Below are 27,405 nucleotides of genomic sequence, written 5' to 3'. Positions count from 1 at the left end.
AAAGTATGGGTTTTGGTGTCTGCCTTTTATAATTTGTAAAGCCTTGTTTTGTATTTAATAAAAGAAGTTCCTAAACCAAGCAAAGAATATACATTACAGCATGTAAGAAACATGTCAAGGCAAGACCAGCATGTACCATAAAAGTTTCACAAACTCAATATAAGGAAAACAAGAACTCCCACTTCCTATAACTTTGAGAACAGAAAATATAACTTAGGCAGAAGTAACCCACAGCCAGGGCTTTGTGCACATATGTTTATTTCCACCCGAGTCTCTGGACACAGGTGAGATAAAGGGGCCTCGGAGGCCCTCTGCTAACTCTCTGCTCATAGACCCTCCAGGCTCAAGTAGCAGGAAGTGCCCTTTGACCCCTTGGGAGGGGAGCAGCTAGAGTGAGGCAGTATGGGAGCTCTGGTGTTCTACAGCAAGAGGGCCCGCAGCCATGTGTTAAATTACTTCCCCACCATGGGGCTCTGGTTACCTATGAAATCAGATTGAATATCTGGAGAATGGAGACCTTGACCTGGGTACTTTCAGGCAGATGGTGGAAAATCAGTAGCCTCGTTTTAAAAATATAGACTGAAACCACAGACACTTTAGAGGTACAAATCCATGGCAATGTTAACAACCTCTCTCTGCCTTTTTATACGTTTCAGAACAGGAAGTCCTGACAGTTTGTTATTTATATATGTTAAAATAACAATCTTAGCAGGTTGTTATTTGTAGAAGGCCTAAGCAGGGAGCAGGTAAGAAATCACAGAATAAACATATGAGAATCTGAGAAACACTTGAACCTTTTTTTTTTTTTTTTAAGAGAGAATATTGCAGAGGCAGCCATCCAAACGGGGGCCATCCTGTTCTTAAATTCTAAAATGCCTACGTAAGGAAAAAAGGTCCAAGGAACCATATCTAGTGCTGTGAACACAGAAGAGGCCAGGCGGGGGTTGCTTGTGCACACACGTACCACATAGACATGCATGCTGGTGTAGTCAGCCAGCCACAGCACGGGAAGAAGGGCTTGGGGGGTGGGGGCCCTTCCTGTGAGTTGACTTTTCCTGCTGTGGGCACTCAGGCCTGGGCTGCAGAACACAAAAGCTCTCTATGTGGGTGACAAGTTTCAAGAGGACACTTCTGAGCTCTTCCTTGTCACAGCCCCCCTTGTGGCATCCTGTGGCATCTGCATTGACTGAGGGCCACATAGCCAAAGCTCGCATTTGCTGAGATGTGCCTGCTGAATGCACAGAGTGATGTCTCCGTCCTCTTCTAGTGTCGGGTGGTGACTTCTTGCCGTTCTATCTGGCTTCCACAGTGTGGGTTAGCTGCAGACTTAAACCGATCCTTATTCAAGTCAGATGTAGCACACTCCTGCCCAGCCTTCTAATTCTGAGCGATCCTTGAGATCGTCTATGCTGGCCAGGGTCACTGTTGAATCTATCATCTGCTCACTATCATTGTGCCCATGACAGAGTTCCAGAATTTCTTTGATATGTATATATCAAATTTATATATATATATATAAAATATATATGCATATATATACATATATAAATCCTCTGTTCAAAGTTTTTTTGGTTTGTTTGTTTTTTGTTTTTTTAACTAAAACTCTCACATAAAAGTTAGGGGTTTTTTGTTTTGTTTTAAGATTTATTTATTTATTATGTATACAGAAGAGGGCACCAGATCTCATTACAGATGGTTGTGAGCCAACATGTAGGTGCTGGGAATTGAACTCAGGACCTTTGGAAGAGCAGTTGGTGCTCTTAACCTCTGAACCATCTTTCTAGCCCTTTTTGTTTTGTTTTTTAAGACAAGGTCTTACTATGTAGCCAAGACTGGCCTTGAACTCGTGGTCCTGCTGAGTATTGGGGGATATAGGCTTGCAACATCACACCTGGACAGGTCTTTAAGGTCAGCCTGATGTTGTTGAGTATGGGGCCAGCATCGAATGGTGGTCGGAATATTCAGTCTTTTTTAGATAATGCAGTGTCCTGGCATTTGCCATACAGATGGCACTGCCCATAAGAAAACTCATTTGGGAAGAGAGAAAAACAAAAAACAAAACAAAACAACAAAACCTCTTAAGTTTCCAAGAAGGAATATCTGACCCACGTGCAGAGAAGTTGTGTCAATTGCTACTGTAGCCTTTCTTCACATGTAGTAGCTTCACAGGAGACGCTCGCTAGATCAGCAAACGAATGAAACCGGACTACTGTAAAGTCCAAGAGAAGCTCATTTCCTTGACAGAAATTTATCTGGGGAGGAGGAAGTGCAAAGCACATCTGTTCTGTAAAGGAGGGAGTGTCCTCTGCCCTCAGTTGCTCACTTTTTTTTTTTTAGAAGCTAAATTTCATAATGTGAACTCTTCTTCCTGCCCCCCACCAACACTGAGCAGCTGGGTTGCCATCAGGTCCAGCTGTATCACGAACTCTTAGTTAGGCATAGTGCTTGTGGCTAACGGGTCTCACATAATCATCAGGTCTGTGCATTGGATGTGTGTTCTGGAACAAAGACAAGTGTGTCCTCTGCTGATTTACAACCTTTCTGAATGCTCTTCCGCACATGCAGGAGCTCACAGGCAAACTGCCTGTTGAATATCCCCTGGATCCAGGAGAGGAACCACCTATTGTTCGGAGAAGAATTGGGACAGCCTTCAAGCTAGACGAACAGAAAATTCTGCCTAAAGGAGAGGTACGTTCCTCTGGTGGTGGAGTCTTTCCCATTATCCCTTTTGCATTATCCTTATTTGCTCCACTTGCTGGAGCTACTAGGTTCTGCGTAATTTCTTCATTGTTTCCAGTGGCACACACCTTTAACCCCAGCACTCGGGAGACAGAGGCAGGCAGATCTCTGTGAGTTCGAGGCCAGCCTGGTCTACAGAGTGAGTTCCAGGACGGTCAGAACTACACAGTAAGATACTGTCTTGACAAAAATAACAGACAAAGCATCCAGCCCTCGTCGAAGAGAAACAAAAAGCCGGGTTTACCTTCAGGCCTCAGGTCTTCCCAAATTTCTTCTGACTGGAGTTGCTGATTAATGAGCTAGTAAATAGAAGACTTAAGACAAGTTCAGGACTCAAAGTACATTAGGTACTTGTCTTGTTGCGGGGGAAAAAAATGTCCTGACAAGAGCGGAGGAAGGCAAAGGAGGGAGGGAGGTCGGTTTCCTTTGGCTCTCAGGTGAGGACACAGTCTCGGTGGGGAGGCATGGCCAGGAGCATGAGGCGGCAGGTCATGCTGCCTCTGCAGTCAGGAAGCAGAGACCGATGAGCGTTGTGCTCCGCTCGCTTCCTCCATCTGTGGACCGGTGTCACCGACATTTAGGGAGGGTCTTCCCACTCCAGTGAACTTAGTCTAGGAATCCCTCTCAGACACTTGACAATGAAGAGTGACCACCACAAAGGGAAAGAAAAGCAAGGTACTTTTAGCTTTTTAAGGAACTTGGAGAAAGACAGTCTCCTAAAGCAAGGTCAGCGTGAAGGTGGAGGACATGCGTTCAGGCCCAGGCCTGTGGCCTATAGTTACAGATCCCTGGAAGCCTGCTGGGCACACCTGAATGCTTCATCCAAAGTGATACCTAATCAGGCCGCTTCCTCTTCCTTATGCTCAAGTTCTTGGTGCTGAGTTTTCTGGGTTATCACTAGGATTAAATGAACTAGAAGAACATTTCACTGGATACTTAACACATGCCTGATGCTCAGCAAACAGCTGCTGGAAATAGAGATGAGATGTCAAAAGAGGGGCGTGATTTAGGGTACCATGTGTCAGCTGTCTTCCCGAGCTGGATCATCATCACAGCTTGAGCTTTAAAAAGAGCGCCCCACCTTAAATGAGTGCCCCTCCACGCCTGGATTTCCCACTGTTGTATTGCAGTCCTTCCTACTTTTCAAGAACGCTGACTCTAGCGCTCTGAGAAATCCTTGCTGGCCCCTGTGCATCTTTCTGAAATTCGTAAGAGGAAGCAGATAGGATTCTGCAGAGCGTCCTCTGACAGGAAGAGGCCCACTCTTGCTCTGTGCTGCCCCAGCTCTCCTGGACCCCCTCTTGCTTTCCTAGCCATATGACCATTTCCACAGACAAGGCATTCAGTCTTGTCCTTGACTCAGTTGAAATATCAAGACTTGTTCTAGACGCCCGCAAATCTCAGGGTCAGTGTCTTGGACCAGAGTTATCATAACCGCCCAGGAACAGCTGCTTCAGGGAGCCCAAATTTACAGGCTAGGCTTTGTCCCTGTCCCAAGGCTCTGGGCAGGAGTCCATGTTGATATCCTTCTTCCTCTGAGAACAAGTGTGGCCAGCACTGGAAGGATCTGGAAGGAGTTTATTGTCCCTCTAAGTGGTTCCTTTTAGCCCTTACTTTTTCCTCCCACTCCTGGTTCCTGCCTCCTCTAGACTTGGAGTGCTCAAAAGTCATTGAAATCAGGCAAAGAGTATTTTCCTTAGTAGACACCCCTGCTCCCTGCTCTCCCAATTGGCCTGTTGTGCTCAGAGGCACACTGTCGGGCTACCATAAGAGGAAGACATGTGGAATCCAGGAAACACAGCAGTCTCCTCTTCCTTAGTTTGGTCAGTCCCTATCAAACTTTAACGTAACTGCAAATCATCTAGGGCAAGATATGTGGTCTCCAATGGTCATGTGTGGGTACTGGGAAAAAGAAGCCACTGTGTGGTTATCATAGATTTATGTAGTATGGGCTTTATTGGAGTCCATATCTCCTATGAGCTCCCAGAACGCGCCCAGGCTGCTAGTGCCCTTGCACCCACCAGATACTCGAGCTCCGGAGTGACTCTTGTTGCTTAGAGCCAGCTTTGATGAAGTAGTTCCAAAGTAAGTCAGCTGACTGTCTTGATACTATGAGAAAATGCCTGACAAGAGCGACACCCTGGCCCGTGCTTTCCAGGACTATCATTTCACCATGGAGGAGAGCCTGGAGGCTGGAGCACTTGGTGAGCCTTGTTAAATCTTGGCAGCAGCCGGGCGGTGGTGGTGCATGCCTTTAATCCCAGCACTTAGGAGGCAGAGGCAGGCGGATCTCTGTGAGTTCGAGGCCAGCCTGGGCTACAGAGCGAGTTCCAGGAAAGGCACAAAGCTACACAGAGAAACCCTGTCTCAAACACCCCCCCAAAAAAAAAAAACTCAAAAAAAAAATCTTGGCAGCAGTAGGAAACAGAGAAGCTGGGCAGCAGGCGGAGTTATCAATCCCAACCTCTCCTACCCCACCACATTCCCAGTCACCTGCTTCTTCTAGCTGGGACTCGCTTCCTCCAGGCTACACAACTTTCTAAAACAGTGCCAGCAGCTGGTAGCCAAACACAAGGGCTAGTCCACATCCAAAGCATAAAAACCAGGGAAGGGAAGAAATAAAGAAACGAACTGCTTGATATTTAAAGGGATTCTGCATTCATGCACAGATCATAACACACATACATGATCTGCCTCCACCCCTAGTGTGTATACATCTGCAGAGGAGACATCTGGACACTATCTTCTGGGTCTTCCAGGCAAATCTGGCATCACAGCCTCATTTCTCCCAGGCCCAGAACACAGGAGAGACTCATCTTGACAGAAGGGCCAAAGGAAGTGAGAGAGATAGGAGGGAATTACACAAGACGGCAGGAAGGGAGAGAGTCCAAGACCTATCCAAGGAGCAGGGGGAAAACTGGTTTCACTATCCACCCCCACACCATCTTTGCCTCTTAGAGGGCCCAGAAGGGCTTTTATGAACACACAAGTGTGAAAAGAAGAGTTAGGGCTTGCAGAAAGAGCTTCCAGAAGTCACACGGGTGAGTGGGGATGTGTCCTAACGTGAGACACACAGAGCTGTATGACAGAGGGCGTGCGTGGGAGGATCAGGAGATGTCCACGCATGAGCAAACCCTAGAGGACAGGAACAGAAGGCTGCTCCAGAAGTCATGCTGTGTCTTATGCCCCAAGTAGAAAGAAAAGGACAGCAATGGGGGGTTCTGAATTTCCTCTAAGGCTTGGTCTTCAACAGACCTTGGTAGAGGTGGGAGAAAGGAAGATCGGAAAAGCTGGGGCAGAGGTCTGGGCTAAAGGCGGGCAGGGTAGGGTCTCGTTGGGCAGCAGGATCTTTGGAAGTTGTAAGCATTGATTTTACCTCCCACAGGAAGCTGAGCTGGAACGTCTGGAACGAGAGTTTGCAATTCAGTCCCAGATCACCGAGGCTGCCCGCCGCCTAGCCAGTGACCCCAATGTCAGCAAAAAACTGAAGAAGCAGAGAAAAACCTCTTACCTGAACGCACTGAAAAAGCTGCAGGAGATTGAAAATGCAATCAACGAGAACCGCATCAAGTCAGGGAAGAAACCCACCCAGAGGGCGTCACTAGTCATAGACGGTCAGTGCCACCCACAAACTCCTTCCCTGTTCCCCAACAACCAGGTCCTGTTAGGTCCTAATCCGGATCCTTGCAGGATCTAAATAGCCTCTCACCGTGTACCTTATCATCCATCCAGGAAAGGGAATGGGTAAGCCCGACACTCCATCCTAATAATCAAGTGCATGTGGAGGCACAGATGAAAGAGACCATACACAGAACCTCCATGTCACTTACGACACTTGCCCTGGGGGAACCTGCAGGGACGAACCAGCTCTCTTTCCAGATGTCACCATGAACTATGGAAGTTTCTGTGCTAGCCCAGCCCAGCCTCAACATAGCTGAAACTCTGCAGTGCTCAGAAACTTAACCTCTTTTCCCAAGACTAGAAAGGCAAAGTGCACAGCTAGGGTATTGGAGTGAGTCCTCCAGGCCACCACCCTGTCCCCCGTCTGTCCCCCTCTAGCTAATCCTATTAGCAGGAGCTTCTTTGTTTGTTTGTTTGTTTTTCAAGATAGGGTTTCTCTGTGTAGCTTTGCGCCTTTCCTGGAACTCACTTGGTAGCCCAGGCTGGCCTCGAACTCACAGAGATCTGCCTGGCTCTGCCTCCTGAGTGCTGGGATTAAAGGCGTGTGCCACCACCGCCCGGCTAGCAGGAGCTTCTTATCCTAAGAACTGCAGTGTGAAGTATTAGACTGTCCCTCGTGGATTGTCTGGAGTGCATGTTCTGATCCAGGCTCAGGCATGGTGGTGAGGATGGTAAACTAGAAGAAAATACCTCCAAATCCACCGACAAGCATCACGTCTCTCCCACTGTTACCATCTTTTCTCCAGTTCCTCGAATCCTTGGTAATGTATGTTAGTACTCTCCCCGAGGGTACACATCTTGAGAATACCTTAGTTCTAAGAAGACAGGAACCGACACAGGGGTTTCTGAGAGCTTTGTGGCGGTGGGAATGGGTGAGTGCAAGGTTTCTAGTTGAGAAAGGAAAGCCCTAGTCCAAGGAGAAGATGGGTGGTGGTGTGGTTGTGTAATCATGTTGGTGTACTTAAGGCCCCTGAACACTTAAAATGGGGAAAATGATAACCTGTGTTATATATATATATATATATAGATATAGATATAGATATAGATATATAGATATATAGATATATAGATATATAGATATATAGATATAGATCTGTCTCCTGGAAACATGGGGATACTAAGGAGGCAGTGGTGGATTGGAGATTACAAGATATCAAAGTCAAAGCCCTCTGTCTCCTTGGAGTTCATCTATCAAATAACAGGGAGAAAGTGAGTTCCTAGTTGGGAGGGATAGGGCTGACCATAAAAGTCATCCTTTTGCTCTAGGAACTCAGAAGTCCCCAACTTTCTGTATCTTATTCTGTCGTCCTTTGCCATGAAAGTGGAACTCTCCCCCACTTTCTAACAGGGCTACAGTGAGTCAGCCCTTCTTTGTCATCGCCTCTTTGGGGGCCTCCTCAAAGGCATTTGAACTTCCCTGCTCTGTGGAAACATCTAGAAGAACCATCAGAGCTATGGCTGGGAAGAGCAGCCAGGGGGTACCCATCTCACCAGGTGGCCTCGGGGAGCCCATTCTGAGGCCTGCCTGAGTGAAGGCTATTCTCTTGGGTCTGCCGGCAGCACTGGCGTCTAAATCATTACCCGTGCCAGCTCCTGATCCCTCCCTTGCAAGCCTCCAGCCATGTTTGGTTAACTGCTCGAGAATCCGCCTTCCCTGCTTTGCTGCCACAATGGAGTAATGTTTTCATCACAGAGGCCCATCTGCGTTAGGAGCGAGCGAGCTCCTTAGATCCCCAGCAATGTTTCATGTCAAGAGTTGAATGATACACTCAGAATCTGAAGACTTTGGACCTTTGCTGACGTTTCCCAGAGAGTAGAGTCACTTCAGACAAACCCCCTCTTTCCTGGGAGTACCTCAGTTTCCCCAGTGGGAGAGAGGATTGTTTTACTGTCCCCTCTCAGGCATGTTCTTAATTGAATGGTGACTATAAAAACCAGCTTTGGAGAGATGGAGTCTGTAGTTAGCACGCTTGTTTTCTCTGCTAATGACTTAAGTTCATTGAGAAACCATTTATTACCGTGTGAGCAAAACTAAGTTCCCTCCCCTGGCTTCGTATCTGTTGACTAACAGCTGCTGACTTCTTTGGTTTGGCTGGTACTTGTCCCATAGCTCTAGGACAATGATGTGGCTTAACCAGGCCCCACCACCTTTCTATGGTTGCTAAGCCACAGTATCTGGTGAACAAGAGCATAAGTACACAAAGACTAGGACCCATTGCAGAGCTGGGGTGGGGAGGGTGTGCTCACAACCCACCACAGGGACTGTCAAAGGGAACACCCAACCATGTCTGCCTTTCCTGGCTTCTTTCCTTACTGATGCAGAAAAGATGGGAGCGTGTTGTCAGGATGGGGGAGGGGTCAGGCTGGTCTTTCCTGCGCACAGGGCTTTGTTTCCAGAGTGTATTAACCCTGGAGACTTTCACTTTTTGTCTTCTAGATGGAAATATCGCCAGTGAAGACAGCTCCCTCTCGGATGCCCTTGTTCTTGAAGATGGTAGGTTTCCCCATTCCCTGCTCTTAAAAGTGGACTCCAGGTTAAACCAGATTATTCTGTAGGCATACTGGGAATGGCTATAGACAGGAAAGAGGCAGGCTGAGACAGGGACTGGGCGCGTTGCAGGCTCCTTCCTCCCCCAGGAGTCACTGTTGGGCTCACAGTGAATGCTACATTGACACTTGTTTCCCAGGGTTATCCAACCTGCAGCTTTTGTGTTCCAGTACCATAGACAATACATATATGCACGTCCTGAGAACCTGTGGGCCATGGGTTGGACACTATTGGAAATGTATGGCCTAAGAGAATTATTGTTTGTCCAATGTGGCTCAAAAGGTTGGATACCCCGAGTGATAATCATGAAGTGGAATTTTGTTTTTATAATAGCCAAAGAATATTTTTGGCTGGCGTGGTAGCTTTAATCCTGTAACCCCAGCACATGAGAGGTGGAAAGAGAGACAGGAGGATGAAAAATTCAAGGCCAACAGGAACAATATAGCAAGAGCTTGTGTCTGAAAACAGACAAGGGCCTGGGAGTAGAGTACTAGAGCTCTTGCCTAGATGCAAGGCCCTGGGTTCTACCCTCAGGACAAAACAATGGGAAAAACAGGTAGAAATTTTTTATGTAAACAGACTCTTCATCACGTATATCTTCCTTTGGGCAGTCCTGACATACAAGGAAAGAGGTAGCCATTGATTTGGGTAACACAACAAAGCTTGGGACCTACTGTGAGAATCTGAGCTACAGGAAGGAGCTGGCCTATCTGCTCCTCTCTGAGACAGAAGATATGTCCCTTTAGTGACATGGACAACCTTGGAAACTGTTTTTTATTTCCTGTTGAATTCTCAAATCTGGCAATTGCCAGGATATTTTCTTGCTCAGGTCTTAGAAAATCAGAGTTGAAAGCCCCTCCTAACCCTTCAGCAGAAGCAAGCATTCCAAACTTAGAACCATTTCTAAGCTATTCCTGTGGTTGCTAAACCAAAACATTGGACGATGAGGGCACTAATTATATGGAAATCTATTAACTGGTAGTTAATTTTTTTTGCCCTCTAGGAAAACCTCAGGCAGCCAGTGGTAAGTGGCTATTGAGACAGAAAACATGAAAGGCCTACCCAAGTCACAGTAATCACGATGATTGCCACAATAATAACGATTGCTTTTGATGTGGGAGAAAGCCTGGGGAGCTAGTTACCCAGTTGTCTTGGCCTTGCTATAAGAAATCAGATTGTCGAATTTTACTGTCTGCTGAATTAAGTGGATGGGGAAGACATGGTGTTCCATGAGAACACAGAAGCCTGTTTGGAAAACGAGACCCCCCCAGTCCTACCATTGATCTCTGCCACCCTGGTCTGCTGAGGAAGGAACAAGTTGACAAAGTTCCTTTGCACCAGGAGTCTCCAGGGCTGTACATAGTCATTAGCTAATTTGGAGACATCGTGATTTCAGCTTTGCCCCCATGTCCTAGGCCTCCGACATCCCCACAGCTGTAATTGCCTCCTCTTGTGTCCTGTGTTCCCACTTGAGGCTCTCACTTGCTAGGGACTCCTCCTGTCTGATTTGAGGGACAAGCAGGGGTAGACCAGGGCAGATAGCTGGCCTTTGAATTTTGGGGATTGAGAATTAGGCTACGAAAAAAAATCAAGAGTTGAAAGTGGATATAGGATCTCATGAATGGTGGTGGGATTTCCCTCTAGCCCCCCACCCCCTTCCCTGTGGGCATTCCCTCTCCTTCCGAGGCCACCGCACCTCAGGTTCCCAACACCATATCTCTTCATAACCCCCCCTTGTCTCTCCTGTTGCTTTTCCCAGGGTGAAAATTGCCAGAATAATGGCCCTTAAACAGTATTTTCACCGACACATCTATGCTTAAGTTAAAGTTTTCTTGTAGCTTTTAGGCCAAATCTCAACTCCTTATCTGGAATTCAAGGTCTTTTGCTATCTAGGCTCACTCCAATTCCTCCCTCCCTCCCTCGCTCTGCCCTCTCCCCCAGCTGAGTGGCACCTCCTGCTCATAACCATTTCCTTCACCTCCATGTTTCTTAGTTTCCTTCCTTATCGGCCTGCCCATAGCTCATTTCCTTCCAGATGGCACTTTTTTTGTTGTTGTTTTTTTGGGTTTTCGAGACAGGGTTTCTCCATAAAGCTTTGGAGCCGTTCCTGGAACTCGCTCTGTAGACCAGGCTGGCCTCGAACTCACAGAGATATGCCTGCCTCTGCCTCCTGAGTGCTAGGATTAAAGGCATGTGCCACTGCTGCTGCCCAGCTCAGATGGCACCTTTTGGTTGGGGATTGTTTTGTTTTGTTTAAAATTGGACCAGGTCCTAGGTACCTCAGAATGGTATTGAACTCACTATGTAACTGAAGCTGATCTTGAGCTGCTGATTTGCCTGCCTCCATCTACCAAATGCTGGAATTACAGGCAAGAGTCACTATGCCTGGTTAGATGTCTTCTTTGACTAAAAGGATTTGCTTCCTTTGGAAGTCATCCAGCCCATTTATTGCACCCCAGAAATGGCAGGGGTAGGGTGCTATTGGGACTGGGACCCCCTCTTTCCCCAAAACACCTTGATCAGCGCTGAGGATATGAGGATATAGCTCTGTGGAGAGCACTTGCCTAGCATGCATGAGGCCCTGGGCTCCATCCTGGTATCAGAGAATTTAATATGCCAGAAAAGATTATAAAGAGTTTAAGTAGCTTGTGAGGGAAGCACGGCTGGTAGAGAACCAGATCTGCCAGCACTTAATTATACTTGACAGATATACTTTCATTTTTTTTTCCTCCAACAAATATTTATTGAGTACCTACTGGGTGCCAGCTGTCATTCTAACCCTGAGGACACAGTGATTAACAGAGCCGATAAAATCCTCAGGAAGGTTAACTCCTCCCCCCAAAGCAAACGAGATCTGTCTAGTGTCTCTTCAAACATAAATTATGGCACAGCTCCATGCTAGAGCATTTGCTTAGCATGTGTGAGGCTCTGGGTTCATTCCTTAGCACCAATTTAAAAAAAAAAAGTTAGAACATTAAATACTACGTTTGCCAGTTTAGTATGAAGTGATCACTGAATTGGTGAATCCAATTCAGACTTTATTCACACTTAACTAAAAGTGATACTTACTGCCTTGTTTAAGGCTCTGTAGTCAAGGCAGGGTCAGCAGGGTCATCGCACATATTTTGATGTGTAGCTCCAAGGTGCTGATGTGGTCTGGGGCACATCTCTAGGTTTGTGGAAATGATGACTGATCAGTTCCTCTTATCTGTCTGTGCAGAAGACTCTCAGGTCACCAGCACAATATCCCCCCTACAGTCTCCGCACAAGGGACTTCCTCCTCGGCCACCATCATCCTCGCACAACAGGCCTCCTCCCCCACAGTCCCTGGAGGGGCTCAGGCAGATGCACTATCACCGCACCGACTATGACAAGTCACCCTTAAAGCCCAAAATGTGGAGCGAGTCCTCTCTAGACGAGCCTTATGAGAAGGTGAAGAAACGCTCCTCCCACAGTCATTCCAGGTGAGTTGGGTTGGGACACCCAAATGAGGTCTCTGGCTGCACTTAAGCAGAATCGAAAGGTGGCCCCTCCCATCACGGTATTCCCAGAGGATGAGCAGTTCAGCTTTGCTCACAAAGCCCTCTGCCGTCAGCCTCACAGAAGTACAGCTTTGTCATCCAAAGGGAAAATACCAATGGCTTGGCTCATGATCACCCTGTTGGCAGACGGCTTTAATGCCGTTAAATTCCACAGGAATTAGGAAATTGTAGCCAGCAGTATTCCAGAATGGCAAAGGAGAGTCCAATCAGAGGCTCCCCAAGGTGGTGCAGAACCTAAACCATCTTCCAGCCGATTTCTGGAGCCAAGCTGCTGCAATGCAAGATGCACATTAGCAGCTCATTTCTAGGTTAATATCAACAACGTAGAGATGATGACTTGGAAGACATTTTAGGTTTGCTTCTGTTGTCTCCATTTTCCATAATCACACAGCCCCCATGAACAGGAATTTTGTTTCTCGGAAAATACGCTGTGCTGACTGCAGAGGTGGAGGGGACAAAGCCCCCTCCAGTGGGACAGTGAGAGTTGGAGTCCTGGGTAAGCTTTCCCTACAGTTAGATTCACTGTCCCAAGAGAGTCAGCCCCTACCACTGGGGAAAGGTGCCACATTATGTGACCAGCATGGCTTTCCTCTGCTTGCAGCAGCCACAAGCGTTTCCCCAGTACAGGAAGCTGTACTGAGGCAGGAGTAAGCAGCTCCTTGCAGAACAGCCCCATCCGAGGCCTCCCACACTGGAACTCCCAGTCTAGCATGCCATCCACCCCAGACCTGCGTGTCCGGAGTCCCCACTACGTTCATTCCACAAGGTGAGTCTGCTGGGCCTTCAGACTACCTGCCTTTCTGGTCCACACCTTGGTACAATGAGACAGTGTAGCCCCAAGAACAGGTGAGCTAGAGTCAGACTCCATCCTGCCTGCTTCACCCTGAACACTCATACAGCCACCTGTCCAGATCCAGGGACTTGTGGAGCCAGAGAATTCCAGTCTCCTGGAGAGAGCTAATAAGGATCCTAGTAGGAGAGAGGGCAGGAAAACTAGCCCAGTTAATGTAGGAGGTGCAGCAGCCTTGTATACCCCAGGCTAATCTCTGCTCCCCATTCCTCATAGACCTTTCTCATGAGGTCTGCATCTGTTCTGGACTCATGTCTCAAGGCATACATTTAATATGATCAGAAAATGGCTTCACTGAATCACAATCCTTTTCTAATATTGTAAAGCCAGATCATGGCAGGTCACTGGTAAGGGTTATGTACTTCTGCCTGTAGGTAGTCAGGAGTCGCTAGGAATATGCATATGTAGTTCCAGCATTTGGTACCATTATCTATCTCTTGTTGATTGATATTGGTGGATAAGCAGAGTGGCTCAGAGGCAAAGTCTTGATACTATTGGTAGGTATTTGTATCGTTCATGTTTAGGGGTTCCATGTTTCACCAACCCTCCATTTTAGAGTCATTGTAGGAAACAGCCATTGGCATTCATTTCAGAGTAGTGTTTGGTTCAATCAGAGAGAGAGCCTCTGTTAGACATTTTGTTACTGATTTTGGTCAACACTTTTTAGAGGAAACCCTGTGTGAATCCTAGGTGTACTTCCACTTCCCTGGCTCCTCCTCCAGGGACTCTTAGCTCCCTTCCTCACCTGGGGCCTAGGGAAGTACCTGGGTTTCTAGGGCAACCCATTGGCTAGAGGCCCTGAGCCTCATAGGCTTTTACACTCCAGTCCTATGGCTTTCATGGGACCCTTTGACCCAAAACCCCAAGACTAACCCTGCGGTCTCCCCACAGGTCGGTAGACATCAGTCCCACGAGACTGCACAGCCTCGCACTGCACTTTAGGCATCGGAGCTCCAGCTTGGAATCCCAGGGCAAGCTCCTGGGCTCAGAGAATGACACTGGGAGCCCCGACTTCTACACTCCGAGGACTCGTAGCAGCAATGGCTCGGACCCCATGGATGACTGCTCCTCGTGCACCAGCCATTCAAGCTCAGAGCACTACTACCCGGCACAGATGAACGCCAACTACTCAACGCTGGCTGAGGACTCGCCATCCAAGGCGCGCCAGCGCCAGCGGCAGAGGCAGCGGGCTGCAGGCGCCCTGGGCTCGGCGAGCTCCGGCAGCATGCCCAACCTAGCAGCACGCAGTGGGGCTGCAGGCGCGGGCGGCAGCGGCGGCGGCGTGTACCTGCACAGCCAGAGCCAGCCGAGCTCCCAGTACCGCATCAAGGAGTACCCACTGTATATTGAGGGCAGTGCCACACCCGTGGTGGTTCGCAGCCTGGAGAGTGACCAGGAGGGCCACTACAGCGTCAAGGCGCAGTTCAAGACCTCCAACTCCTACACAGCTGGCGGTCTGTTCAAAGAGAGCTGGCGCGGGGGGTGGCGACGAGGGCGACGCAGGCCGCCTTACACCATCGCGCTCCCAGATCCTGCGGACTCCTTCGTTGGGGCGTGACGGCACCCACGACAAAGGCTCTGGCCGTGCCGCGGTATCGGACGAGCTGCGCCAGTGGTACCAGCGTTCCACAGCCTCGCACAAGGAGCACAGCCGCCTGTCGCACACCAGCTCCACCTCCTCGGACAGCGGCTCCCAGTACAGCACCTCTTCCCAGAGCACCTTCGTGGCGCACAGCAGGGTCACCAGGATGCCCCAGATGTGCAAGGCCACGTCAGGTGAGCAGAGTGGTGGGACTGCGGCGACCTGGGTAGCCTGTAGGTTGCCTAGACTTTGCAGCCAAGAAAAGGAGTCATTTATTCTGGAGGCCTTGCTGTGGAATGTGGGGAGCCCATGGCTCTCATCCCACCACTAGAGTTGCTTCCTTCCTTAACCGGGGCACAGAGCAAGCTTTCCGTTAGCCTTCTAGTTAAGGGCGGAAAGCCCTGTGATGTCAGGTCTCGGGGTTTATCCTGCTAAGGGTGCGCCTTTTTCCTGGTGAAGAAAAATTCTAGTACGTTAGAGACCCGAGTTATAACCTTGCCAAGAAAGGCTGGGTTGAAAGTGGGTCCTGGGTCTTGAGGCCCTGGGGGAAGAAGTGTTACGTAGCTTGGCTGCTCCTGGCTTTTCTATTCCAATGATGTCATGATACCATCACAAAGTAATTTCTTTTTCCTTGATACTGTGTCACACTGAAGTTTGAACCCAAAGCACTGTGCAGTGCCACATTAAGCAAAAGATGGGAGAACTGTCCCTATGAAATAACAATGCTAATAATCAACATTAGCTTAGCATTTACCTTTGCTACATCAGTGATGCACACTTGTATATTCATACCACTTAGAGAGTGGTAAAAACAAACAAAACAACAACCCCACTACCCTTCCCTCTAGTAGGCAGAAAAAGAGGATTCTGAGACAAATAGTAAGCAGTACAATAAAACCAAGAACTGGGGATGCATGTCATCTGAAAGGTAGTTTGGAGCCTGGAAGGAAGAAGTAATACATTCTGCCTCCATATCCCCACTGCCCTTTTCATTAGGGCATACATGCCAAACAAGTGCCAGAGACTAGACCACAAGTGATCTAGGCAGTCCTGGGTGCACCATAGCCTATAAGGTCCTACACCTTCCTCCTGTTCTGTTTATTTTTTTAGAAACCAAGCCACTGGCTTCCCAGCAAGATTCTGAGAATGGATACATTATGCATAGCATCAGAAGGTCATGATCACTTCTGGTCCTCTTAGATCCAGTGGTTAAGTACCAATGGCAAAAGGATAGGATTGTTTCATCCTCTCAAAATTGCCGTTCGTGGGGATATGCTTTACTAGATGATGGCAGGCAGATATTATTACTAATATTTTAGTAAATTGTATCTGAGGTTGACAGGATTCCACCCCACCCGTCAAAATGCAAAGGATGCATTTAAGTAGGATTTATTTGGTGCTAAGTTCTCCTAACTAGATTTCTGTGTGTTTACTGATGGTAGAACACCTACATTTGGATGAGCTGTTAAAGCTCTGTTCATTTAAGAGTTATTGAAGTAGCAGTTGGAAAATCTGAGACAGCAGAGGACTTTTTGGAGGCCCTTCCTACAATAAGGCATGATCCTCACATAGGGGCCACGTCTAAAATGTCATGAGGCAGGTCTCCACCACAGGAACATGGGGGCTTCCCATTCTCAGTTGGAGAAGCCATCCTGTGGCCTCAGTCAGAATGAAGGAATGTAGTTAGGAGGAGAAAATACATTTGGGGGTACCAAGGTATTTCCCCACTATGTCATGGGGCCAGAGACGCTGCCTACAAGGCCATGTCTGGCAATGGTAGGAGGTCTGCCATGGGGTTTGCCATTGAGTTATGAGCTCCTTCATCTGACCTGTCTTCCCCTGCTTTTCTCACACCAACTACATACAGCTGCCTTACCTCAGAGCCAGAGAAGCTCAACACCGTCAAGTGAAATTGGGGCCACCCCACCAAGCAGTCCCCACCACATCCTGACCTGGCAGACTGGGTGAGTTGTCCTTCAAAGTGTTGACTTGGTTCTTCTGGGCTCTCAACTGTACTAGCTAGGAAGACCAGCAGCAGCACTGAGCTCCCAGGGATGGAAGGATGCGTCGGCAAATGAGTGCCAAGGCGCCTCAGGCTTCCTTTCAAAAGAATCTCCCCGTATTGCTGTCACCTTCTCCCCAGCTGGCCTACTGTCTTTGACGGGGATGAATTCTACGTGGTTCTATTTAAAAGCAGGTAGTGATTTCCTGGGCTGCAGGAAGGCAAACAAAGCAGTGGATTCAATTCCAGGCAGCGTTGGATTTTTCCAAGGCCAACTTGAAATGCCAAGCCAAACTGTCAAGGGTGGGAGGGAGTACCCTGAGCCAGATATTACACATGCTTCTCAGTGTGGTCACTGTCTTAATATCGGGATGCATCCTGAGAAAAAAGGGCTCCTGTCTAGGTTAAGCAGTTCTCCATCAGCAAAGGGGATCCTGTACCTTGAGACCTTTAAGTAGAGGCTGCACACAGCAAAATAACTGACACTGGAAGTCAGCTTTTGTTTGTAGCTTTAAGTGTGGATTTCGGGCAGAAGCAGTGGCTGGTTAGGATGCTCTGACCTGTCAAAGGGTCAAGCAGACACAAGTATCCTGCTTTGTTCTTATCACATGCTGTCACTTTCTACCCTGCGCCTCTCTTCTGTTGATGCCTCTCAGATGTTACATTCTGTCAACACCTGTTGGTTACTGGAAATGGGCCCCATATCCAGCTCAATCCGCAGCTTTGGCTGTTGGGCATTGGTGGGCATGTCTGGGGAAATCTGACAGCTGTGAGCTGAATTATGAGAAAACCACAGTCCCACAGCTGGTTCCACTGACTGCTCAGGCTCCCACGCTTGGCATCTTTACTCCTCCACATTTATCTACAGAGAGCTGACACCAGGCCTTTTCTGGAACCTTCATTTTTAGTGGAGAAGAGGAGAGCGAACACCAAGGCTGACAGCTTTTCCAAACATAAATGAGTTTCATGGAATTCTGTCTGCTCCCTGGCAAGGGAAGGATCTAGATCTTTTGGGTTTACAAGTGAGACAGAGACAATGAATCATATACCTTATGTTTTTCTGGTAGGTTCTAAAATGTGGACCTTAGGCCAGCAGTTTGGGCTTCACCTGGGATCTTCTTGGGCCTACCCAAAACTGAATCAGAAGCTCTGGGGTGGGCCTATTGGGTGTATTTAAATGAGCCCTCGGGTCATTAGGATCAATGACTGGACACCCACTGAACCACTCCATGCTGCCTCTTTACTCTTTTCAAATTAAGAAAACACACAGCCTACAACTACAGCATTTCTCATGTCCACTCCTCAGTGTGGCTTTTGCCAGTAGCTACCTCTCTGTTTATATTACAAGTCACTGACAACACTTGTTCATACCATCCTCTCTACAGCTGTAGCCTCTGAAGTCAGACAGCTTCTTGGCTTAGGGTCTAAGAGTCTCCCAGGATTAATTCATACAAGAGTGACACATCTGTATACCTCTAATGGCTAAACCAAAGCATCCAAATAGGACTCTTGGAATCCTCTGTGGACCCTTGCAAGTTCCTGGGCCATACCCAGTTTTATCTGATCCAACTATTTGACTGTATCACTTGATTAATAAACAGGCTCTGACATTTACAAGCATCCATCCCACCCCGCTCACTCAAGTCAGCCCTTGTACATGCCTCCTTTATCACATGTAGCCAGTGAGAGCTCTAAACAAACTGGAAACAAAAAGATACTGTTCTTGAAGTCCAATGTTTTGCCAGATTGTGAATTGTTCAAGAATAATGTGATAAGAAAACAAGACAATGGGTAAAAATTGCCACCACCCTGCCTTCCTAACATAACTAATGAGGTCTTGTCCCTCAGTGATGGAGACTGAAAGTTCTGCATGCCTCTTACTGTGTCGGATAACCAGTGGGTCTTTCCGGGGTGTTAATAAGCTACTAATCATGTGTGCCGGTTCTTCTATGTAACATGAACTCTCTTCTCTTCCTCCTTCCGCTCTCCTTTGTTCAGAGAAGCAACAGAAAACTCTCCCATCATGGATGGGTCTGAGTCTCCAACTCACCAAAGTACTGATGAATAGAGGTATTGTAAGGGAACGTTTTGTTCTTACTGCCCACGAGTGTGTGATCCAGATGTCCTGCATATGTGCTGCTTCTGCCCATGTCATAGTTTCCAGTAGGAAATGTCTGAATGGTGTGGAAGCTATTATTTTTATGTTTTATTTCTAGATACATGTGGAGCTATGTGTTTGGATGTGTGTTTTTACATCAGATGTAGAATAGTCCACATTCTCCTTCCCAGAAGAAATCACCATAGTATATTTAGACTTTCTAGGCTTTAAATACAAACAAAAAATAAGTTGTAGAGGTTTGTTGTTTACCAGGTTTGTAAGTAGTATCTATGAAAACAGCATCACTGTTGTTTAAAACAAAACTGAACCCTGAGTAAGTATTTAGTGCTTACATTAGAAGTATTGAGTGCTCTACAAATTTAAGTCAAAATGCTAAAAAAGACCCAGAAGCGAGAGGTGCCTTTTAGTTCTCACACACACTTCGTGAGCCTGGCTTTGAAGAACTACAGTAAGGCAGAGAAACCATTCCAAGAGCAAAAACCACAGGTGTGGATCCCAGCGGGGCTTGGGAGAAGAGCAAAGAATCCCATATAGCAGTAAAGAGAGAGGAGCGCTTTAGCCTGGAATGCAGGACAGGACGAGACCATGAACAATTTTTACAGTTGGCCAAATGGGGATTAGGAAAGCAGGGGAGGAAGGTGGACAGCTCATCCTCTGGTGGCAGTGAGGGGACTGAGAGACAATGATGGCACAACATTTTTGAATTTGAGTTATTTTTCTCTTCCTATATGAAGGGATTAAAATATGCTAAGTGATGGTAGAGACTTAAAAAGCTCATGTGGGAATATGGTTTAATCCGTTCAAAATAAACTAAAGATAATACTGCTGGGTAGCAGCAGCTCACACCTTGGCCAGCGGAGTCATGATGACACAGAGGCTTTATGACCACTGGCCTACAGCACTGTTCACTAACCCAAATATGTCCAGCCCATTGGTTTGGTATGTTAAAACCCCTATCTCAATTCACAGTGTACAGGGAGATATGGCATCATTCAATATTTAGTTATTACTCGCTTTTTAAAAAGTGATTTAACCTCAGACTATTTAGGATCCAACATACAAGAGATTCAGATGTGTTCTATGACATTGAGCTGTGTGAGATGGTGTTTTCCAACATGTGTTCTAGAGGTGTGAACAGGTGATACTGTGTGAGACACTCCAAGTGAAACAAAGTAACGCATAACTTCTCAGAGCCTCTGGTATGTGCTCAATGTACAGTATGATTGAGCCCACATCACACTGTATCAGAAACCAACTTCTAGAAGTTTCTAGGAAGCTGTACCAGTATTTGCTGCACAGGAAAGAGACACCAACTCGATAAGCTTAAACAAATGAACATGTATAAGCTGCTAAGCTGGGAAGCTGAGGCAAAGCTAGGGCCGAGCTCCCTAGCTGTTTCCATCCCCACATCGAGGAAATAAACATCCTCATGCTTTCAAAGTCAAAGGCCATCTCTGAACCAGTGAGTGTGGCTGGAGAACCTAATAGGTCACGTGTTCCCTCTGGCAGGCGTAAGAGCACTATGAAGGGACCGTTCCCTGGAGCCATGCACATCTCCTGCAGAATCCAACCACCTTTCCCATTAAAAGTTCTTGGTTCTTTTGACACAATTTACAAAAGCCAGTTTCGCAGTGGCGAGACATTGTTTGCAGAATGAGTATAACTGCATCATCCACTCATTTACCCCCAAAACACACCCAGCACCAGTGTCCTAACTAAGGCCTTGCCTTTGCTTCTAAAGCCACATTTAATCAGAATTAAGCTCATGGACTTCCAGTGCTCCAAGCACAAGGCTGTCATGGAAACCGACCAGAATACTCGGAGATGGCTTGGGATTTTTCCAGCTTTCATGGACTTTGCTAGGTCCGACGACGAGGGATGTTTACAAAGTATTAAATACTCAATGTATTCCTGGAGAAGTAAGCAAATCAGGCAGTAGTAAGAGTGGCTGATGGTCTTCAGGGTTAGCTAACTTGGGAGGCTTTTGAGATACTCTTTAGAAGAGGTCGGCATCTCTTCCTGGTACCCATCCCGAGTATGCCCCTGGCCCCAGGCATGGGAACTGAAGGGTAGCTTAGGAACAGTTAGGACTTCCTTTAAGTAGGGCTGCAGCCACTCACCTTTGTGAGCACTTGCTGATACCTAGGTAGTAGGGAATTAGTAGGTTAGAGGAGCACCCATCTAACCTACTAATACTACTTATCCAAAGAACTTTCTGTTTTCTTCCATGTATACTTTTCTCTGTAGAGAAATAGATTTTTATTTTATACTATTTTTTGGTGCTGAGCATTAAGCACAGGACCATTATATGCTAAGCATGCTTTCTACCACTGAGCTACAGGCCCAGTCCCTGTATGTTTTTTAAAATACTTTTATAAAATAACATTATTGATTTAAAAAGCATAGTCAGGTGGTAGTGGTACACACCTTGAATCCTAGCACTCGGGAGGCAGAGGCAGGCTGATCCCTGTGAGTTCAAGGACAGCCTGGTCTTTCAGGACAGCTAGGGCTACACCGAGAAACCCTGTCTCAGACAAAACAAGGCTCACGTGTTGACTGTTCTTCCAGGACAGTGATAACTTACCACAGAAGTGCAGTTAACCCTTGGGTCTGATGTAAGGCAAACCACTGGCTGTCGTGTAGGAAGTCATCCTGAGGAACACAGCCCCAGGGGCTCCTCAGCTGGCTTCATCTGAGATCATGGATGGGACTTTCAAAGTTCCCAGTAGTACACTCCCCGTGCCAACCTCAGCATAGGCAGACTCAGGCCTGGACATGAGCATTTCTGAGGGTACCACGTGATCATTGTTAACTTGTACTTCCTGAGGTTTTTAGAGGTCCCTTTGTGTAATCTTGGTCTCCGAACGCCTTCCGTACACCAAGTGCCATGGAGCCTTCCACGTCTCACCATGTGTGGAGGGCACGTCACTCCACATGTACCCTGAACACGGACCCACCTGTACTCCTCACTTCTAACCCATCATCTCCCTTTGGGTCCACAGGAGCTACAGTGATAGCTGCTTCCTGGATTCCTCCCTCTATCCAGAGCTAGCTGATGTCCAATGGTACGGGCAGGAAAAAGCCAAGCCCGGGACCCTCGTGTGAGCCAGCCCGGCCTCTTCTGACCGCCGCACGCCATTCTGAGTCACCTCACTGCCTCTCAGTTGCCTTACCCAGACACACTGTCACCTGCACCAGCTTCGGCCCTTGGCACTTTTTTTCTCCTGTCTCCATATCCCCTTCACCCTCAAAAACCTGACTGAGGAGACATTCTGGAAGGTTCCGATCCCACTGTGTGTCCCCTGGCTCTCTTACCCAGAGAGCCAGGCAACAATCCTCAATGGCACCTTGGTGGTTTCCCTCTGCCATGACAGCTCCAGGCCAGGAACTGTCAGGGAAGCCAACACACGCAATTCCTGTGGAAGAGAAGCATTGGTAGAGAATGGAAAACAGACCTACCAGTGTGCAGAGACGGTGATGCTGCGTCCAGCTGCCACCTTAAGCCAGCTGAGCGCTTCAAGAGGAGGATGCCTCCTGGGGATATTCAGTTTACACCTGAAATGTTCTGTATTCTGTAACGAGACAGCCTGCAAGAGTACCTACGGGGAAGAGTGAGAAAGAAGACCAGCGCTTCGGAGACGCATCGGAGGGTCACAATTGGTTCTATGCTGCCAAAGATTCGACACATTCAACAATAAACAGATACGAGGGGCCAAGAGGAATACACTGTTTCTGCAGTGAAATTTCTTTTCAGTTCTAAACTGCTTCTATGCAGCACAAGTGAGAAGTCCACCATCTGTAAATCATGTCCTGTCGTGACCCATCTCCTGTCCAGTCCACTTCTCCCCACCTGAGAGCCTGGAAATGAACCTAATGGGACCGTGAAGACGGAGGAGGTTTGGCTGGCAGGCACAGAATCTGTCGGTCTGGACACGGAGGAGGAGCAGGGCACTGTTAGGACCGCCTGATACAGGGGCCTCCGCCTACGTCCCCAAAGCTGCTTTCCTTTTGGGATTGGTCAGAAGCTAAAGGTGATCATTGCCAAAAGTAGTCCTCTCGTGAAAACAGCCAGTAAAAGTGTAACCTTTCTTCTTTGTACAAGGCGTTTCATTTTCTTTTTTATGGGAAACCAAGGGAAAAAGCACATTGCAGTCTATTCAAGTGTTTTACTGTCGTGGCTCATTTTGTTTGTTAACACTTGTGTGACAAAGAACTCAGATGGACCTCTCCTGTATGTCACTTAGTCAAAGACCCCAAGTATGCCCTTAGGTAGGAAGATTGTTTTTTTAAATGTGTCTACCAGCCAGCAGGCAGAGCAGAGTTGAGACAACTCAGCTCCCAAAGGGCCCATTCACCTCCAGCAGTATCCATGACCTTGATTTACCACCTCTGTCCACAGATACCAAGAGGAAAAAAGAAGGCAAAAAAAAAAAAAAAAAAAAAAAAGAAAAAAGATTAAAAAAAAGAAAAAAAAAAAAAGCATGTGTGCAAGCTGCCCGTTTACATGTGTTTTGAGCTATGCTTAACACACAACCAAAAAGCCATCAATCTTCAAAGGCCTCAAAATTTTATAATAACTAACCAGTGAACAGTCTTAGCTGGGTTACTCAAGAAGGCACAAAAGTTTCCATGGAGGTAATACATGTTAATATACGTGGGGCTTGTGGGGGTCACCTTTGTAAGGACTTCCTGTGGGAAAGGCATCCAGGAACAGGAACCAGGGTAGGAGTACTTCTGTGGGAAGAAAGCAGATCTAAAAGTTGGCTGTGGCATCAAAAGAAAAACCTTTGTTGTTCATGTAGGTGAATCCAAAAACAATAGACTCCACCAGATGAGGAGGGTAAGAAATGGACATCAGAAAGTACTATCCCTGTTGCTTACTCTGCAGTAGTTTGGAAAGCTCTGGAAGCCACCAAGCGGTAGCATTTACACCAGGCAGAAGCACCCATACCATGCGGTCTTAGGCCTCCTCTGCCATTTTTCTATGGCCCATTCAAGGCGGGGTACCCCAGAGCTGGGCATGCTGGTTTGATGATTCAACTTTCAGAAACAGTACTCTTCCCGGACACTTCGAGGGTAACCCTGTAGATTGGTGGAAACTGGGTAATGGTACAAAACGAATCTGAGGCTTGACAGAGATGGGGGCTATCAGTTGGTTTGTTTGGGTTTTTTTTTTTTTTTTTTGCTCCTAGTATGTTGATCAGATCTGCAAAAGGTTTATTCGGGGATTTTTCCCCCCTACCTTCCCTAAAAGGAAATGTGACACATTGGGTCAGTGTTTTGTTTTGTTTTCCAAAAGGAGATGCCTGAATAATTAGACTGAACTATGGTGCAACAGGAAAAGTCCAAAGGGAAACAACGAACAAGACAAGGTTACATAGTTGCAGGTTATAACACAGACCTATAACAGTTTGAAAATCAGTTCTGAATTCCGTTGGATCAATGAGAGAGGCAGAAAGAATCTAAAATGTAATGCATTTGGGAGCAGAGAGGAATTGTATGGGAGCTGTGAATACCATCAGGATAGTCTGGTAGTAAGGACAGAGATTAAGTAAAACAGGTTTTACTGTTTAGCTGTGTTCAGTTAATACAATGTACATAATAAGCATTAGTCCTTTGAGACTGACTTGACAAATGGTCAGTGTGGTGGTGAACTCTAGGTGTTGTATTCAAGCACCTGCAAACGCTTTACAGATCCCTATTTCTTTAAAGGAAGATGAGCTACGAAGCCCCCAGTCTGATCTAAAGCCCCTATTGGATTCTTTGGGTACATGTAAGAAATTGCCTGTTTCAACCAGAAGACTATGTTGTGAGCCAGGTTGGTTTATTTTGTTATATGCAGGTGAGTGTTGAAACTGTTAAAATCCCAAGTTGTTTTCATTCAGTATTAGTTTAGTTCTAAATATAGCAAACCTCATCCAGGTGCTATCAGATGACCAATTACTGCTTAGTTAACTAGGTGTAAAGTTTTACATATCCATTCATGTCAATAGTTTATTACAAGTTGTGTAAAATGGACTCTAGTTTAATAATGGGGGGAAAGATTAGGTTGCTCCTGAAACTGACTGTAGAGCATGTAAAATGATTTTACTGGATTCTGTTCAACTGTAATCAATGAAAAAGATGTATGTTGTAGACAAAGTTGCAGAATTAAAAGAGAAATCTGCTTTTAATTTATTCTTTTTGTATTAAGAATTTGTATAGTACCTTTACATTTTGCAGAACAGTGTTGTCAACACTTATTAAAGCATTTTCAAAATGAAAACACCCCAGTCGCCTCTTGGACACTGTTTGTTTCTAAATGATAAATATGTAACCATGCTCCAGAAATCTCTGTCAAGTGCACTGGGCTCTTTTTTAACACACACAGTATTCCTTTTGGTTTGGGCTTGTTTTTTAGATACAGTCTCATTCTGCAGTCTGTGCCAGCCTGGAACTTACCATATAGCCCAGGGTGGCTTTGAACTCACAATCTTTTTGCCTCCAGCCTGAGTGCTGGTATATGCCACCACAACCAGCTATGCATGGTACTGTTGGCTTGCCAGATGAGGACGTGGTAGAGGCTAGTTTTCTGTTACATTATCTACCCTCTAAAGCATACACTGAAGCAACAGCCTATTGCATTTACACAAGTATCCTAATTAAGGTATATGGCTCCCGGCTTACTTACTGCAATTGTATCTCTGACCCCTAACCTGACAGACATCTCTGTCCTAGCAGGAAACTAGAAGTCTAGCCTCCAGGAACACCCTGGATGGAAAGCCCTTCCTGATCACTAGAGTAGGACTAAAGCTTGCCAAGAAGAGTAACAATGCACCGAGAAGCTGGACCTGTCTAAAAATGAGCTAAAGGGACAGCTGACAACTTCCTGAACTCTGGCAACTGCCTGGGAAACTTCTTAGGGGAGTATCAGAGCATCCCAAAATAATCTACACTTGAAAAAGAAAAGGCCTCTTGTAAACATGCATAAAGATGCCAGAAATGAGGCTACGCTCTAAGCTCCATCACACAAAAACAACTGGAGCCCAGGAAGATGGCACTGTCTTATGCTTCCTGTCCCTTTTATACACACACGCATGCACGCACGCAGGTGTGTGCACACACAAACACACACACGTACACAGTCCTTCCCTCTCCTTATATCAACAAGATAATGCTAGTTTCTATTTTGATTCCCAGAGAACACAAAGTAAACACCCTAATCCTGCAGAAAATACTAAAAATATCCAGCCCTTGACTTCCCAGAATATCTGTTAAAAACACTTACACAAAACTATCCCAAGAGGAGTGTGCAGACCCACTTGAGGACTGGTGAGTAGACAGCGGCCTCCATCAAGGCACTGCACATTGGTACAGAACCCATGTCCTCTAAAGCTTAGGGGTTCACAGATGAGGCAAAGCAGAACAAGATCGATATCTAACAGGCAAGGGACTCTACCACATTAAACTGGGAGGAGATATGGCCAATTCCCAAGGATACCAGAATAATCGATATGTAAACAGGAGCTCTCTCACTCAGACCTTGTTCAAGGAGTTGGCCTCTTTGAGGGCAGGAGAAGGTGGAAGAGGCACTAAGCTCTAAGCACTAAGCCAAGCTCCCAGCTTAGTCACTTCTATTCAGCCAAGATCAGAAAAGTTGACATTACAATACTGTCGATAAGTAATTGATAAGGTCTAGAGTTGTGTACACCCACACACACGGGGGGGGGGGTTGTTAAGGAATTTTTTTTTTAGTAGAAACTTTTAAGATTCTATCCCCATAAGCTAGTAGGTTCCTTTTGTTTCTCTTCTGCGTGCCCATTTCCCCTAAAACTCAGTCCAGTCATGCACTCATACCCTCCATTGTACCCAACCCAGTCATCAAGATGGACTCCTCATGATGCCAAATGCAATGGTTAACTCTCTTTTGTCATTTTATGGGACTTACCAGCAGACACTGGATGCAGACGATGCTCCTTGCTTGACTGAAAGGCCTTCTTCACGTGGACCATATTCTCCTCTATCACAGTCCAAAGCTCTCCTTATCTTCATCTCCCTGACCTTGAAGTGTCCCACAGCTTTGTCCTTGGACTGCCTTACTCTCGACAATTACTTTACTTGGCTTCCTGTGTTTTCTCACCACTATTACAAAATTCCTGAGATAAACAACCTGAGGGAAGAAGGTTTTATTTGACTCAGTTTTAGAGACTTCAGTTCATCATAGCAGGGAAGGTGTGGTAGCAGGTCCTTGAAAGGATAGGCATCTTGCTTCTTGGCTGACCAGAACAAAAAGCAATACTGGAACAAGAGGCAGACATAAACCCCAAAGACCACCCCTAGTGAACTTCTTACACCACTAAGGC

At 46.7% G+C, this 27,405-nt stretch overlaps 1 protein-coding gene across 1 annotated transcript in view; it reads left to right on the top strand.

Moving 5' to 3' along the window:
* The window catches only part of Frmd4a (FERM domain containing 4A), a 175,627-nt gene extending 151,381 nt beyond the window's left edge, over positions 1-24,246 (top strand). The window contains 9 exon segments of the mRNA XM_059263573.1: positions 2,566-2,688; positions 6,125-6,353; positions 8,858-8,914; positions 12,189-12,432; positions 13,112-13,276; positions 14,252-14,837; positions 14,839-15,136; positions 16,810-16,906; positions 22,066-24,246. Coding sequence (XP_059119556.1) covers positions 2,566-2,688; positions 6,125-6,353; positions 8,858-8,914; positions 12,189-12,432; positions 13,112-13,276; positions 14,252-14,837; positions 14,839-15,136; positions 16,810-16,906; positions 22,066-22,168 — 1,902 coding nt within the window. The 3' untranslated portion in view covers positions 22,169-24,246.
* The last annotated feature ends 3,159 nt before the right edge of the window (positions 24,247-27,405 follow it).

The sequence above is a fragment of the Peromyscus eremicus genome, chromosome 5 (assembly GCF_949786415.1).
Source record: "Peromyscus eremicus chromosome 5, PerEre_H2_v1, whole genome shotgun sequence".
NCBI lineage: Eukaryota > Metazoa > Chordata > Mammalia > Rodentia > Cricetidae > Peromyscus > Peromyscus eremicus.
The sequence above is the reverse complement of the archived record's forward strand: the minus strand, read 5'-3'. Positions and strand labels throughout refer to the sequence as shown.